This window comes from Barbus barbus, assembly GCF_936440315.1.
Source record: "Barbus barbus genome assembly, chromosome: 6".
Lineage (NCBI taxonomy): Eukaryota > Metazoa > Chordata > Actinopteri > Cypriniformes > Cyprinidae > Barbus > Barbus barbus.
In genome coordinates, this window is record NC_136734.1 from 40471620 (window position 1) to 40489660 (window position 18041).

At 38.7% G+C, this 18041-nt stretch overlaps 1 protein-coding gene across 2 annotated transcripts; it reads right to left on the reverse strand.

Moving 5' to 3' along the window:
* Positions 1-1424: 1424 nt before the first annotated feature.
* Positions 1425-15166, reverse strand: ckap2l (cytoskeleton associated protein 2-like). 2 transcript variants are annotated; one of them, XM_079418245.1, is made up of 9 exons: positions 14984-15166; positions 13658-13724; positions 13457-13520; positions 12345-13378; positions 10932-11130; positions 9071-9226; positions 8513-8570; positions 3858-4020; positions 1425-2203 (listed from the first exon to the last, which is right to left on the reverse strand). In XM_079418245.1, the coding sequence occupies exons 1-9, from the start codon at positions 15024-15026 to the stop codon at positions 1918-1920; spliced, it is 2070 nt and encodes a 689-aa protein (XP_079274371.1). In that variant the 5' UTR covers positions 15027-15166; the 3' UTR covers positions 1425-1917. The 2 variants fall into 2 exon arrangements, with proteins under 2 accessions (XP_079274371.1, XP_079274370.1); XM_079418244.1 differs by having other exon boundaries at positions 1542-2203; positions 8507-8570.
* Positions 15167-18041: the final 2875 nt, after the last annotated feature.

Sequence of the window (18041 nt, forward strand, 5' to 3'; positions counted from 1 at the left end):
ACGTTTTTGTGTAACAGAGTCCTGAAACAAATGAAAATAGAATATGTGAAAGGCTTTTCTCTTGAAGATATTTGTAATGACATAAAAGCTTTATTTTGATTAAAACAATTGAGTGTATGCATTTCTCTTGAATATGTAAACAGTAACCAGTGAGTGCATGAACCAATATAAATACATAACCTCATAGATTCAGCGTGATTCTATCATATTAATCAATAATACAAAAATTGAATTAATATAGACAATACTGACTTTCTCTTCAAAACACAAACTTAAGATTTTTTTTTTTTTTAAAACGTGTTGAACAACCGGTTTTGGGAAAATATTATTACTGCTTATAGTTTATGATGAAAGAAGAACGTGCAACCAAATCCTAGAGCTATTTCATGAAATAAGCTGTGAAAGGTGAGCAGGTGCACTGGAGCAGAGTGTTGTTGTCGTAACATGTATTTCTGCGCTGCGTCCTCGCTGATGTGAACCACAAGATTCCTTGCGTCATTTACAGAGGGACACATTTCTGTTGTACCTTACTCACTGAAACATAAGCACTTCCACATTTTTTAAAACTTGCTGCATCATGCTTACATTTTTTCCAGCATGTCAATATCAAGTCACCATCCCTCCCGATCTCCGAAGTCTCCTAACCTCAACACTTACCTGCATCTCTGCCATAAACGGTCAAATAAACCCGTTCTCAGTACTACTCTCTGTCCGAGTCCTACTGCCCTAACAGTACATCTGTGCAACTTATTTCTAATAGTTTTTTCAAATAATAATTCGGTTTCTTTTACTCTCTCTTTTCACCAAAGAATTCCCACAAAAACATGTCAGTGCTTCTTGAGCATATTAAAATCATTTCTGAAGGATCATGTGACACTGAAGTAATGGCTGGCTTCAGAAATCTAATTATATTAAATTTTTTATTTTAAATTGTAATAATATTCCACAGTTCTACTGTTTATTTTATTTTTGATCAAATAAATGCAGCCTTGATAAAAGAAAACAAACATCGTACCAACCACAAATCTTCTAAAAACAACGCAAATGTGTACGTTTTTGTGAATATATTTGGTTATATATCGGTGGCTCCTGAAGATCTTGTATTTAATCTTTCTGCAGATAAAGATGTTTATCGCATGTTTTGAAGAGTGTTTCACTGTTTTAGTCTTTATAGGCAAAACTGAACCAAAAAAAAAGTGTGTGTTCTAAAGAAAAAAGTCAGATTAAATAGCGCAAGATTTTCTTGTTTGGTTCAAATATCCCTTCAAATCATCAGCTTACTGGACTTAATATCCTGTGACCGTATGCAAGAGTTCTCCCAGAAACAATCCAGACTTTCCACTCCTTAAACCCTCTACTTGTTTTGACCAGCCTGGGAAAAATGCATCCCTCCCACGTTTGATAATAACCTCAAAAACTGTTTTCCAATCAACATTTTGAAATTTAATAATGAAGATGTAGATGAAATCATATTACTCAATGGGAAATGATCTAAAAACAAAGCTCAGGACACGCACAAAAGATTCAGAAAATGTTTGTTTACATCGAAATACTTTTTAATGTGCTCAGAACTCTCCACTTTCAACGGAACAAAATTACATTGCTGACTCAAATATGGTAAAGATTGAGTCCGATCCATAAATTATAACTGAAGTATATATAAACATAGAAAGTTAAGTCTTTTGCAGTATGGGTTCCTTCAGATTTTTGCAGCACATTTAAACAAAACCATCATCTACATTCAGCAGCGATGCATAGCAGTGAAGGTATGAAGCAATTAGGTAACATCTAACCAGCTTAATGAGAGCGGAAATTCTGGCTGAAATCTATTGAGAAATAGTGAATGCAGAATGAAAAGGATTAAAGCAATTCAATGCTTCCAGGTGGGACATGAAGGTCTGAGCGTGATAAGCATGATCATGTATCCTCCTCCTCTGGATAAACAAGTGTAACGTGAACGCGGTCTGTCATCGCTTCGTTCTCACGGTACACATACACAGGAGAGCTCTGACCTTTGACCTCTTCCTGACGCTCACCTGCAAGCTCACAGAGAGAGGTCACGCAGGGCTCGTGTTCCTGCAGAGCTGTGGGATAACACACAGCGCTTCTCTCGATCCGCACCGAGCGGCGCACCGGGGTAAAGAAACGGATTTCATGACCATCCACTTGTCCTGGTTCTGCTCCTCGCTGACTCCTCTTCCCTCTAAAACATCAGAGAACATTATCAGACATCACAGCAAAAACAACTGCCACTGATACATGTTCAGTTCAAATTCAGGTAATTTGCCACTGAGATGACTGGGGGAAAAAAAAATGTGACCTGAATGCACATTAATTATTAGTCCAAATTTTTTCGGACATGCAAAAAAAAATTGGACAAAAATTTGACTGTGTGCTAGGACCTTAAGACTTTTGAAAGAAGTCTCTTGCACAGTAAAAAAACAACAACCCCAAAACAAACAATAATTGTTAAATAATGTTACAATTGAAAAGAAATGTCTTCTTCAGAAATCATTCTAAATTGCTGATGGTGCTCAATTATCACCAGTTATTATTGGTGCTCGGTTATTAATGATCAATGCTGAAAACAGATTTTGTTGCTTAATATTTTTGTGGAAACATCTTGATGCACATCTTTTGTCCAGAACAGAGCAATTTTGTTTTTACTGTTCCAATACTTTTAGAGGGCACTGTGCAGTATATATTTGTATTCATATAATTTAGATTTTTTATATACATACACAATATATATATAAACAATATTTTTCTTAAATATATACATGCATGTGCGTATTTATATAAACACATTACACACACATGTATTATGTAAACAAAATAGGAGGCTGAAATTTAATACAATTTTCTTCAATGTTTAATGACCGTCAATCATGTTTATGTACAAAAGGGCCCCTTTTAGCTGTTATGCATGTGTGCACATGATCAGGACAGTACCACCACATGGAAAACCCCTGATTTGCGTATTTAAACATCTCAGAAAACCTGTAATACTAAAAATGTTTCGCAATTCTTAATGTAATCACTCAACAGGGATAGCAAATCCATTTTTACCCTCTACACCTGTGCTGTCTTGTCTTAAATGCAAGTTTGTGATCTTGTATAAATTTCTTAGAATGAGCATAAGAACATAGGTATTAGAAACTAAAAAAATCTGTTTTTTCAAGAGGCACTGGAGCGCATGAAGAGGTAAAATCCTACATTATGCTACTCGTTCCAAAGAACGTGTGTCTGCATGCACACGGGATCAAGGTGACTGAAGTTAAAAGTTGGATTGTGTAAGTGTTAGGGCTGTCAAAATGGCAGAAAAACTACATTCGAAATTTGTACTTAAATATTATCCATATTCAAATTACATTCAAATTTAAAAGGCATCATTTCAGTCAGGGGGGGGATAAAAACTTTTGTCTTCTCTCCTGAGGCCACAAGAGGAAAATATTACTAATGCACGGTCATTCAAACCAATAAAATAACAACTATCTGTGAAAAAAAAGTGCATGTTTAAAATAATGTTTATAAAGAATATATAATTAATTAAATTGCTTAATTAGAAACAAAACCGCATCATGCATGTATGTATAGTTTCTATTTAAAAACATGAGATGCAGAAAAACTGCCATAAAGTCTTGAGACGTGTTTTTAAAAGTTGAACTTGCATTCATTTTCTATGCTTTCTAAACATGCGGCTCTCTTGAGCGAGACGTGAGTGTAACGCTGATAGATGTTTCTATAGAAAATGTGATAAATGTGTGTTCTGTGTGAACGGCTTGGTCTCAGTTTTGACGTAAACATCATCTTCTCCGCATTGATGTTCAGCCCTAGTAAGTGTGCAGGTGTCATACCCCGGGGTCGCTGTGATTCTGTACTTGACGACTGACGAGTCTCCCCTCGCTCCAGATATGAGGGCTCTGATGGGTTTTGGGGTGCACATGATGCCATCGTCATCCTCTTCATCACACTCTCCAGTCTCTTCCGCTTCAGACTCTTTTGGCGTCAGAGACAAACCTGAATGATTTAAAACATTGTGAGATTTGCTTTTATTATTATTGTTAATAATAACTTGATTATTTTGTGTTTTTAAAAGACATCACTTATGCTCAGCAATGCTGCATTTAATAAAAAAAAAAAAAAGTAATATTAGGAAACAATTTTTTTAAACTACATTTTAAAATGAAATTTATTCCTGTGATGGAATTCTAATATTCTGATTTAATGCTCAATCTCCTTATCACTGTTTAAAACAGACAAGATATTTGTGAAAATTGACTTTTTTGTCCCAGGATTATTTGATGAATAGAAAGGTCCAAATTACAGCATTTGAAATATTTTGTAGCATTATATATACATATACAGTGGTGTGAAAAAGTGTTGGCCCCCTTCCTGATTTTAATTTTTTTTGCATATTTGTCTCACTTTAATGTTTCACAATGTCCACAGAGTACTTTCCCAAAAGTCTTGGGGATCATCAAGATATTTTCTGGCAAAACTGAGACGAGCCTTTGTGTTCTTTTTGCTCAGCAGCGGTTTTCGTCTTTGAACTCTGCCATGCAGGCCATTTTCAAGTCAAGTCAAGTCTGCTTTATTGTCAATTCTTCCACATGTACGGCACATACATACAGAGAATTGAAATTGTGTTACTCTCAGACCCTTGGTGCATACAGTTAACATTAAACACTGACAGTAGACGTTCAAATACAGATAAATACAGTTTAAACATATGTACATACAAACTATACAGATATACAATGAGGACATTTGTAGAAAAATAAAGAAAGAGATATATAAAGTGGCATAAGGCACATGACAGAATAGATAGAGTGCAAACCAGTTAAATAAAACAAAACTGTGCAGATATATGTGTAGTGCAAGAAGAGCTTATCAGTCTGTTAAAGTGACAAGAGAACAGTCTTTTTAATCAGACTATCCGAGGAGGTAGTTTGCAGTCAATGCTGCACAAGTGACAGGTGCTGGTCACAGTTTGTAAGTAGGTGGGGGTGGCTGGTCCTGGGGGTGTGGGGAGCCGTGGGGGGGGGGGGGGGGGGGGGGTCTCATAGTGTCAGAGTTCAGTGTTGTATGGGGTAAAAGAGGGGAGGGGGGGGCAAGGACGGGAGGGAGTTCAGCTTCCTGACAGCCTGATGTATGAAGCTGTCCTTCAGTCTGCTGGTCCTCACCTGGAGACTCCGCAGTCTCCTCCCTGATGGCAGCAGACTGAAGAAGCTGTGTGTCGGGTGGGTGGGATCGCCTGCAATGCGGAGGGCTTTGCGGGTGAGACGGGTGCTGTAAATGTCCTGGAGGGAGGGGAGAGAGACACCAATGATCTTCTCAGCTGCTCTCACTATGCGTTGAAGTGACATGCGGCAGGATGCGTTGCAAGCGCCATACCACACAGTGATGCAGCTGGTCAGGATGCTCTCGATGGTGCCTCTAGAAGGTGCACATGATGGGAGCCGGGGCTCTGGCTCTTCTGAGTTTGCGGAGGAAGTAGAGACGCTGCTGTGCTTTCTTGGCCAGTGCTACAGTGTTGTTAGTCCAGGAGAGGTCCTCTGTGATGTGCACACCCAGGAACTTGGTGCTGCTCACTCTCTCCACAGTCGCACCGTTGATGGTCAGAGGGGCATGCTGAGTGTGTACTGTCCTGAAGTCAGCAACAATCTCCTTCGTCTTCTTCACATTCAGAGAGAGATTGTTGTCACTGCACCACCCGGCCAGGCGGCTCACCTCGCTCCTGTAGTTTGTCTCATCTCTGTTGCTGATGAGACCCACCACAGTGGTGTCATCCGCAAACTTAATGAAAAGGTTGGAGTTGTGTGACGGTGTGCAGTCATGGGTCAGCAGCGTGAAGAGGAGGGGGCTCAGCACACATCCTTGGGGGGCCCCAGTGTTCAGTGTGATGGTGCTGGATGTGTTACTGCCGACCCGTACTGCTTGAGGTCTCCCGGTCAGGAAGTCCAACAGCCAGTTGCACAGAGAGGTATTGAGCCCCAGCTGGGCCAGTTTGTGAGTGAGCTGTTGAGGGATGATTGTGTTGAATGCTGAACTGAAGTCTATGAACAGCATCCAGACATATGAGTCTTTTTTCTCTAGATGTGTGAGGGCTGGGTGGAGGGCAGTGGCGATGGCATCATCGGTTGAGCGGTTGGACGTATATGCAAACCGGAAGGGGTCCAGGGAGGGGGGGGAGGACAGACTTGATGTGGTGCAAGACTAGCCGTTCAAAGCACTTCATGAGAATAGGAGTGAGTGCTATTGGACGGTAGTCATTGAAGCAGGATGGAGAGGACTTCTTCGGGACTGGAATGATGGTGGTAGCTTTGAAGCATGTGGGGACAACAGCCTGATTTAGTGAGATGTTGAAAATGTCTGTGAAGACCTCAGTGAGTTCCACTGCACAGTCTCTCAGTACACGCCCAGGAATGTTGTCAGGACCCGGAGCTTTGCGTGCATTGATCCTGCTGAGGGATCTCCTCACACTGTCCGGGGACAGCGCCATCACCTGGTCGCCGGGAGGAGGTGGAGTCTTCTGTGCAGTGGTGCTGTTTTGTGCCTCAAAGCGAGCAAAAAAGGCATTCAGCTCGTTCAACAGGGGGATGGTGCTGTCACAGGTCTGTGGTGGGGGCTTGTATTCCGTAATGGTCTGTATTCCCTGCCACAGGCTCCGATTGTCTCTGCTGTCGCTGAAACGATGGGCTATCCTCCTGGAGTACTGTCTCTTGGCCTCTCTGATGCCGCGGGATAGGTTGGCCCTAGCTGTCTTCAGACCCTCCTCATCTCCAGCTCTAAAGGCAGCGTTCCGAGCCTTCAGAAGTCTGTAGACCTCCCGTCATCCACGGCTTCTGGTTGGCCCTGACAGTGATAGACTTTGTGACCGTTACATCATCAATGCACGTGGTGATGTAGGCAGTGACAGTCTCTGAGTACTCTTGGAGGTCTGTAGTGTTGTTTGTTTTAGGTGGCAGCCTGTTTAAACATATTCCAGTCAGTGGTCTCAAAACCGTCTTGAAGTGCCTCTGACGACCCTTCCGGCCACACTTGTATCAGTTTGTGTATTGGTTTGATGACTTTGACGAGCGGTCTGTATGCAGGCATTAGCATGACAGTGATGTGGTCTGAGGCTCCGAGGTGGGGGAGGGGGAGGGCCTTGTAAGCTCCTCTCTGGGTGGTGTAATCAAAGTCCAGAGTATTTTTTCCCCTTGTTGGAAAGTCTGTGTTGATGTATTTTTGGGAACACACTCTTTAAGTCTGCATGGTTGAAATCCCCAACCAAGATAAGAAAAGCATCTGGGTGGGCTGTCTGCTGCTCACTGGTGTGCTGGTACAGATCATTTAGCGCCTCACTCCTGATGTTGTTGTTGGAGCTGGGAGGGATGTATACAGCAACGAGCAGTATAGCTGTATATTCCCTCGGTAGATAGAACGGCCGGCACTTAATAATCATAAACTCCACCAGGGGTGAGCAGTGTTTGCAGACCACAACAGCGTCGCGACACCATGCATCATTGATGTAAACACAAAGCCCGCCGCCGCGGATCTTACCTCCCTCGACGAGAGCTCTGTCAGCTCGATAGCATGTTAGCTGGTCGAGCTGTATGGCGCAGTGCGGTACGCTGTTGTTAAGCCATGTTTCCGTAAACACAAAAACACAACAGTCTCTTACAGTCCTCTGAGTGGAGCGGAGTAGTCGGATGTAGTCCAGTTTATTGTCCAAAGAGCGTACGTTTGCAAGTACGATGGTGGGGATAGCTGGCTTGTGTGGGTGGGCCGCTAGCCTAGCTCAGATACCTCCGCGCTTACCCCTCTTCTGCTTCCTCTCACGCCGCTGTGGGCGAGATGCAGTAGCAGGGGTCAGTGATGGAGTAGGCCTTTGGAGCAGTCCGAGGCATGTGGGTTTGGATTTTGTTCATTAAAAAAAACCTTCATTTAAAAACTGCATGTTGTGTTTACTTGTGTTATCTTTGATTAATATTTAAATTAGTTTGATGCTCTGAAACATTAAAGTGTGACAAACATGCAGAAAAAAATAAAAAATCAGGAAGGGGGCCAACACTTTCACACCACTGTATCTTTATTGTCACTTGATTAATGTAATGCATTCTTTAATAAATATATTTCATCCTCTAATACTTTTGAATGGCAGCACATCAAAACAAAATTAAGCAGTAAAAATACAAAACAATTTTGAGCAGTAAATCAGTATATTATTATGATTTCTGAAGATCATGTGACACTGAAGACTGGAGTAATGATGCTGAAAATACAGCTTTGATCATAGAAATAAATGACAGTTTAACACATATTCACATAGAAAACAGTTCTTTTTTATTGTAGTAATGTTTAATTAAACACTGTATTTTTTATCAAAAATATATAAAAAAAAAATATTTATTTTAAACTTTTGACCAGGAGTGTAATTTAAAACCACTGCCATACTAGTTTGTTAAAAGTCATTGCTAAAAAAAAATGTAGTGTATGCCATAAGGAAAATATTAAATACCTTTACCTTGAATCTGTCTCCTTTTAAGGATCTCAAAAACCACAGATCGTAGCTCATCCACTGGCTGTTAATAAACATATCGCAATGAGTGAAAACAAACTCGTTACTCAAAAACATTTGGATTTCTTTTTGCACACACACTAGAGCACATCATCTCTGTTACTGAAAGCTTTTGCCTAAGAGGAATTGGCTTGCATGTGATTAATCACGATTAATTGTTTAACAGCACTAATGAATATCAAAAATATTAAAATATTTTCAAAGTATATATTTTATGTGTGTGTATTTATATAAACATAATAAACATACACATACATTAGGTAAACAAAAAAATTAGTTTTGGATGCGATTCATTGTTTGACAGCACTTTGTAAAACAATAAAAACATAACATTTACTCTTAATTTATTATTTTTTCATCAAACATGGTAATATTTAATATAATTATTAATAATAATAATAAAAAACAAAGTCAAATAACATCTCTTCTGAGGCTTCTCAGATTTCCAGACTAAAGCGATGCAAGTAAGGAAATAACATCAAGGGAAGATAAAGAGAAGCTGACCTCTCTCACAACACGGATGGCCTCCTGAAACATGGGCAGCACCTCCAGGTTTCCCTCTCTTTCCATTAGTCTGGCCTGGCAGATCCAGTATTTAGCAAACTTCTGTGCCATTGGCACCCGAGACAGCACATCTCTGACCCGCTCCACCGGGAAACCCTGTCCACAGCATCAGATCAGTGACGAAAGCATCATCCAACATAAAACATTCAATTTGTGCTTTACAGCTCAAGAAAAGCTTAAAAGGATAGTTCACCCAAAAATTAACATTCTCATCATTTATTCAAACCTGTATGCATTTATGTTTTCTGCTGAACACAACAGAATTTGAAGATTTTTCGAAGAATGTGGGTAACCAGTTTTTGGTCCCCACTTTGTTTTCTCCATACCATGCACCATTTGGTTACCCAGATTCTATCATAACCCCAGAGTGGTGGAAAAGGCTTGTAAACATCATGGTCGATTAATGCCAGAAAATGGCAAACACCTGAGTTCGGCTCAACAAAAAACATTGCGATTAGGGATAAGGAAACAATCCAGACAAATGCTGAATGTTAGTTTGAGAACACTTTATCTGGAAGAATTACACCTTGCCTAAGAATGTAGAGAAGTGATTATTCCCATGGGAGGAGTAGATGTTGCATACACACATACGTGATTTATACTGAAATTGAGAACCAAGTAATTTCTAGTGCAGACCATGTTTATTGACTCAAAGGGCTTTAAAATTGGAAATATGTCAACATGCTCCAACCTTCTGCGGTCATGATCCCTAATCAATCCAATGAACAAATGTGACCCTGGAGCACAAAACCAGTCTTAAGTGTAAATTTTTCAAAATTGAGATTTATGCATCATCTGAAAGCTGAATAAATCATCTTTCCATTGATGTATGGTTTGTTATGATAGGACAATATTTGGCTGAGATACAACTATTAGAAAATCTGGAATCTGAGGGAGCAAAAAAATCTAAATATTGAGAAAATCTCCTTTAAAGTTGTTCAAATGAAGTTCTTAGCAATGCATATTACTAATCAGAAATGAAGTTTTGATATATTTATGGTAGGGAATTTACTAAATATCTTCATGGAACATGATCTTAATATCCTAATGATTTTTGTCATAAAAGAGAAATGTATAATTTTGATCCATACAATGTATTGTTGGCTATTGCTACAAATATACCTGTGTTACTCATGACTGCTTCTGTGCTGCAGGGTCAGATATGTGTTTTAATAAAGTAAATATATACTGAGATTAGGATTATTACTGCATTGAACGTGTTTTATGAATGCCTAATTATGCTCTAATAAGGTATTTATTTACAAAAACACACTGTATTACACCATTTAAAAATATATATTTTATCATTATTTTATGTGTATGTTACCATGTTTTAAAATTAATAACAAAAGTCATAAAGGTTAAATTATAAAGGCTGATGTTAATCATTGCTCTTCATTGACCAATTAAAGTTCTTAATTTGCTTTTGATTGCCTTCTCTATGGCCTTTTGTTTTTTAAAGTATTAACCAACATCTGTCTTCAATCGCCCCACTACTCAAAAGCACATTCACATATGACCACACACATACAAGAAAAACTCAAGTTATTCACTAACTTACACAATGTCTTGACCAGGGAAATGACTGATAATATGTGTCCAAAAGCAAAAAAGTGAGACATGTGGTCTGAAGATATTTGATTATTATCAGCTGTGTGCAGCGTGATTTCACTCCGGTTCAAGCAGAAACTCATCTTTCCATGGAAGAATCTGCTTTATTGCATTGTCTCTGGTTACGCGCATTCATTTAATTACGCATTTTAAAAAAATAACAAAACTCGTACAATAATAATAATTATACCTGCTGTAATAATTTAATGCAGTCATCCAGCGATCGCTCCACAGCAAAGACAATGTCATGAACCTCATCTTCATTCTCCATTGAAGTCCAGTATGGCTGAGGAAAAGCAGAAACCGTCTTCCTCCTCACCAGTCGGACCGGCATGGGGGGACGTTTATATGTGATGCCCCTCGACTCCCGCCACTCCTGGAGCTTACACCTGCACACACAGCACTTCAGCTACGCTTTGACCCATACACGAAAAATAAATGATACTTACACTATTGCCAAAAGTATTGGCACCCCCTTCTAATGAACATGTTTGACTACTTCAGTAATTTCTATGAGTACAAATCTTAATGTTTAAGCATATAATGAGATTCTAGGGAATTGTGTGCTTCTAATTTTATAGCAACAGTTTGGACAGAACCCTTTTCTATTCTAACATGACAGTGTCTCTGTGTATAAGACACGGTTCAAAAAGACATGATTGAAGAACTTGACTGGTCTGCAGAAACCTCTGGTGTGTCTTGAGCCAAAAACTCATCACCAAACACCAGTGACTTTTACATACGCTATATGGACAAAAGTATTGGGACACCAACTTCATTAGAACAGAAAAAGGCACTAACACAACTGATGGAGACAAAGATGGAAACATAATTCATGTATTTAAAAATTGTATTTCCATCCCTGTTGCCACAGTTTTGTTATTCCCCCTTTCCAGAGATAGAAATACAATTTTTAAATACATGAATTCTGTTTCCAAATTAAAAAAAAAAAAAAATCCTAATTGATTTATTTGCCACCTCAAAATACCTGAATCTGGTAAGATCTGGATATGGAAACAAAATCAGAGAAACACTGCTTTAAAGGGACGGTTCACCCAAAAATGATCATTAGCCCATGATTTACTCACCCTCAAGCCATCCTAGATGTATATAACTTTCTTCTTTCAGACAAATTCAATCAGTTATATTAAAAATGGACTGGCTCTTTAAAGTTTTATAATGGCAGTGAATGGTTGTTGAGATTTTGAAGCCCAATAAAGTGCATCCATCCATCATAAAAAGTGGGGTTAATAAAAGCCTTTTTATGATGGATGGAACTTTGAAAAGCCAGGACATTTTTAATATAACTCTGACTGTATTCGTCTGAAAGAAGAAAGTCATCTAGGATGTCTTCAGGGTGAATAAATCAATGAGTAAGTTTCATTTTTGGATGAACTATTCCTTTAAAGAACTTTTAAAACAAGATGTTTCCAAAGCCTCAAAATGTTAGCCCAGAGTCTCCTTAAGGCTCTTGAGGTTCACTCTCCTGCACAGCTCAGTTTCAACTCAAAACAAACACATCCGAACAAGCCAATCAAGGTCTTCGGGAATACTAGAGAGTTGTAGAGCTGGGAAACCCTGCTTCAGACAGCTGTATACTCACAGTCTCTCCTCCTGAGCTGCAGTGGGCTTCTTCACTCCATCCACCGGAGCGGTCCGGACTCCTTGAGTGCTGGGACAGAGTCTGGATTTCGGAGTCTCTAACTGAACCGCAGGTTTGGCCTGGCTGGAGATCTTAGCAGGCCGGTGAAGCTCTGGAGGTGCAGTGGTCTTCTGCGGCAGAACACAGCTCCTGGAGCTTCGACCGGACGGTTTGGTAGAAGCAGCGGTGTTAGTTAGTTTAACAGCAGCAGGCTGTTTCTTTTTGATGATTGCTTCTCTATTGGCAGGTTTAGAGAGAGCTGAAGAGACGCTCGCTCCTGTCGCTCTGATGGTGACAGAGCTATTTGATTTAGATTTAGTGGCATCAACGGAGAAAGTATCTTTTCTCCGGCTCACATCGGATCTGTTCGTCGATGGGTTTGGTTTGCAGCTGTGCACAGCACTCGGACTTCTGGGTTTTTGCATGGGTTTCACTTGGGTTTTAGAAACACTGTTTCTCTGTATTTTTGTCTCGGTTGTCTTCATTGGTCTTCGACTCGTCAGATTGGCAGCTGAGGTTGATTTAATGCTTGTTTCGGTTAATTTCTTCACCAAAGGCCTTGTTGGCTGAATGTCCGTCTTGGTGCGGCTCTGATCTGTGCTGATACTGCATCTAGACTGTGAAGTGTTACGGATGGAAACAAGACTTGATTTTCTTAATATTTGAGTCGTATTTGCAGCATGGGAAGCTGGCTGAGCTTTGGGTTGGACACTTTGAGTCCTCTTGAATGGCGCAGCTGTTTTCTCAGCATTGTGGGGTTTCCTTGGATTTTGAAGAGAAGCTGTTTTGTTGCTCTGTGTCCTCAGAACATGAAGACCCTCCCGGCAAGCGTTACGGGAATTACTGGACGGCTGTGTTTGGGCTTTGGTCAGTGAACTGATGCCAAGTCCTTTTTTTGAGGATGTGTTTTTATCAACCTCTGCCAATGTCTTCAGTCTCATCACTTCTTTTATATTTGTGCCATTGATGCCACAATTCTCCTTTCCATCAGCTTTCTGAGAGAAACAAAGAGACATCTGTTTAACAGACTTGCAGACTCTCATCACACATTTTAAGAAATGTATCTAACTTACAGTTTTGGAATTCTGGTTATCTTCAGCATGTTTCTTTGTAACAGGCTTCTCCTTGAGATATGGTCTTTGAGTAAAAAAACAAAATGAAACAGTCGATTCAGAACAAACACACTATGGCAGTTCTGAATGCGGAAAATATGTATTTTTTTATTTTAAATTAAACAATTGTTACAGACAGAAAGACCCTTCAAGACTGCCTACTTTGGATTAGGTGCTTTCAGTCTTCCTTTTGCTGCGAGGTATTCTGCCAGTTTCAGTTTGCGTAGCTCTGTAAATCAAAGAGAAAAACACAGATGTGTGTTTATGGAGTAATCCACTATTTTTGTAGAGGAGAGTCAAAATGACAAGCTTCACCTGAGATTTGGAGCCAAATTACAGGGGTGTAAAAATAACTTTAGAAAGACGGCAGCATCGTTATTTTATTTTTATGCACAGACTGGTATGTCTATTTGTTAAATCTGTTGACTTTAGTAATATTTGTTTCATTATATGATAACAGTGACAGTTCAAAAATGGCAAAAAGCACTTGTTGTGTTAAGTTTGCATGCCTGTAACTCCAGAAGTATTAAAGATATCTTAACATCCCTTTAGATTCTGTGTCTTAACAAACTTTCCTTCTGGTATGTTCATTTTAAAGGCCCTCGATGGGTCAGTTCCAGAGATATGGAGATATTAATGCGGCTGCATCAGGAATTGGTCAAAAACCCAATGTGGGTCACTTTGCATTCAGCTGATGCTTTTTTATTTTAAAGAGGAATATCTGAAGAACAAATAACATTGAAACTGGAAATGCATCTCATTTGTTTCTATCAGCTAAATTAAATCAAACAGCTGTCTGTAAATGCCATAAATGATCTAAAGTCTGCACGCCTGAAGCATTCAAGATATCGTCCTCTCCTTCTAGATTCTTATTCTTAATAATTTAATAGAATTTTCATTTTTAAGGCCCCATATAGTTTATTTGCATAGATATGGGAATTTCACAGCAGCTCTACATTTAAATTGTTGGGATATAATGAAACTAAGATTATTAAAGTCAACATATTTTACTAATAGATGTACCAGTCTAAAAATAAAATAATGCTGCTATCTTATTTTACATTTTCAGGTGAAACTGGTCATTTTAACCCCCTTTACTCAGTAAATATACATCCATGACATTTAATATTTTGGATTTCATCACCATATATGTTTATGTTATATCAAATATATATTTTTTATACATTAGCATAACAATGTAAAGGAACTACTGGACATTATTTGCGGATTTGTGATGTTTATGACACTATTGTAGGTTTATAAATCTGATGGAAACATGATCATATATCACCATAAACTACATATGATCCCTTTATGAAGCAAAAACATAACATAACGTTACAGACGCGCGATAAACTCATCATTGCAGTGTTTTGAACAACAACCCACTGGTTTCCAAATTATTGTTAAATTATTTTCCAAAACAAAATCGTAACGCAGTTTATTGACTGTAACGTTATAAAAATAACCCATAAACAGCTCTGTTACCTATCTTAGATAGCGTTACGTCTTCATCCGTCGCTGTTTCCATCGCTTTATCCGAGCACTCACATCAAATATTTAATCGAAATAAATAAAGCGATTGTTTATAACTTCGTACACGAGACTGTTAGCACACACTCTGTAGCTAATGCTAACCCAGCAACTGACGCTTGAATTTTGCGGGGACACGCCCATCTCAATTCCCATTGGTTGGTTCAAATCTTTGAACCTCGACTATTGGTTGGTCAGGTTTGATGTTTCATATGATTGGATAATTCGTAATTTCGGTATTTGGCTTGATGTATTAGAGGCGGTTATATTATTGCAAAACAAAACAAAACAATGGAATAAAGACAAAACAAAAGATATGCAGAATGCTAGTTCTATAAGACAATCTGTGACATTAACCATTTCAACTCCCTTATTTATTTATTTTATTTTTTTAAAGGTCAGATATTCATGTCAGTATTATGAAGATTACAATACAACAGAATTAAATAGACACATTATGAATTTAATGAAATGTTATTATTATTTTAATAACATTAGGGGAGAAATTAGCATTGTAATTTTGGGGTCTCATCATATATATTTTTTTAAATAATTGTATTATTTTCTAACTGATCTGTTAAGCAGATAAAGGAAGTGGCAGCAGAGAAGACACCGGAAGTGCATTTTATGCTGTGAGTGACAGCTAAATAATTAATTCGAATGATGCAGATATTCCTGTCATGATCTCCAGCGCTGCATCATATAATCTGGACTGGGCTTGCTTGTTTGTTTTTAATATAAAAAGTTCTGTTTTTGGTAAATGTACAGTAGAGGATTATATGAAGAAGTTCTACACTCTTCAGCAATAACACAAGTTTTGTGAATTTACTTGTAATGCATCACCCCCAACACTGCTGACCACAGACAAGTGGCTCTTAAAACTGATTGATGCCAATTAACAATAATCCCCTTCAGAATCATTTTATTACAACAAAGTATAAGAAGTATCAGTATAAACACCAGAGATGCAAACAGGAGAGGACGGTCGGCATGCTCCACACGCAATGCCTTTCTTTCACAGATATCTGCTTTACACGCTCATTTGGTTGCTTTAAAGTATTTAAAATATATATATTTTTATTACCTTATATTTCCAAAACGGTCATTTTTCACAAACACACACAAATTAACATCTTGTTGCAGCATTTTACAAAAATCAAGATTGAATATACAGGTACATCTCTAAAAATTTCTATTTAAAAAAAGGTCAATATTTTTTGTCACTCATGTCAGAAAGTGAAACCCATATATTATATAGATTCATTACACAGAGTGAAATACTTCAAGCCTTTATTTCTTGAAATTTTAATGATTATGGCTTACAGATAATTAAAACCCAAAACTCAGTGTCTCAGATAATTAGAATATTACATAAGATCAATAAAAAAGGATATTTTAAACAGAAACGTTAGGCTTCTGGAAAGTATGTTCATTCACTCAATACTTGGTAGAGGCTCCCTTTGCATGAATTACTGCCTCAATGCGGCGTGGCATGGAGGTGATCAGCCTGTGGCACTGCTCAGGTGGTATGGAAGCCCAGGTTGCTTTGATAGCGGCCTTCAGGTCATCTGCATTGTTGGGTCTGGTGTCTCTCATCTTCCTCTTGACAAGAGATTCTCTATGGGGTTCAGGTCAGACGAGTTTGCTGGCCAATCAAGCACAGTAACACCATGGTCACTGAACCAGCTTTTGGTACCTTTGGCAGTGTGGGCAGGTGCCAAGTCCTGCTGGAAAATGAAATCAGAATCTCCATAAAGCTTGTCAGCAGAAGGAAGCATGAAGTGCTCTAAAATCTCCTGGTAGATGGCTGCGTTGACTGTGGACTTCAGAAAACACAGTGGACCAACACCAGCAGAAGACATGCAGCCCAAATCATCTCTGACTGTGGAAACTTCACACTGGACTTCAAGCAACATGGATTCTGTGCCTCTCCACTCTTCCTCCAGACTCTGGGACCTTGATTTCCAAATGAAATGCAAAATTTACTTTCATCTGAAAAGAGGACTTTGGAGCACTGAGCAACAGTCCAGTTCTTTTTCTCCACAGCCCAGGTAAGATGCTTCTGATGTTGTCTCTGGTTCAGAAGTGGCTTGGTAGCTCTTTTCCTGAAGACGTCTGAGCGTGGAGACTCTTGATGCACTGACTCCAGCTTCAGTCCACTCCTTCTGAAGCTCTCACAAGTGTTTGAATCAGCTTTGCTTGACAGTATTCTCAAGCTTGCGGTCATCCCTGTTGCTTGTGCACCTTTTCCTACCCAAATTCTTCCTTCCAGTCAACTTTGCATTTAATATGCTTTGATACAGCACTCTGTGAACAGCACAGCTTTCAGTAATGACCCTCTGTGACTTACCCTCTTTGTGGAGGACGTCAATGATTGTCTTCTGGATCATTGCCAAGTCAGCAGTCTTCTCCATTATTGTGGTTTCAAAGAACAAGAGATACCCTGAATTTATACTGTAGGGATGGTCATTAATTGAAATTAAAATGTAAATATTCTAATATTTTGAGATACTGATTTTTGACTTTCATGAGCTGTAAGCTCTAATCAAAATTAAAACAAAAAAAACTTTTGAGATGTTTTACATTACATGTTATGAATCTAAAATATATGAAAGTTTCACTTTTTGAAATAAGTTACAATAAAAAATGAACTTTTTCATGATATTCAAATTTGAGATGTACCTACAGTATATGTGTCCCTGCAGCACAGAAGCAGTCATGAGTAACACAGGTATATCTGGAGCAATAGCCAACAATACATTGTATGGATCACAATTATACATTTCTCTTTTATGACAAAAATCATTAGGATATTAAGATCATGTTCCATGAAGATATTTAGTGAATTTCCTACCGTAAATATATCAAAACTTCATTTTTGATTAGTAATATGCATTGCTAAGAACTTCATTTGAACAACTTTAAAGGAGATTTTCTCAATATTTAGATTTTTTTGCTCCCTCAGATTCCAGATTTTCAGATAGTTGTGTATCAGACAAATATTGTCCTCTCA

Coding starts and splice junctions, on each gene's coding strand:
- ckap2l (XM_079418244.1), bottom strand. CDS start 15,026: ATGGAAACAGCGACGGATGAAGACGTAACGCTATCTAAGATAG. Junction 13,379..13,456: donor ATAACCAGAATTCCAAAACT/GTAAGTTAGATA, acceptor TGTTTCTCTCAG/AAAGCTGATGGAAAGGAGAA. Junction 4,021..8,506: donor GAGACAGATTCAAGGTAAAG/GTATTTAATATT, acceptor TAAATCATTCAG/GTTTGTCTCTGACGCCAAAA.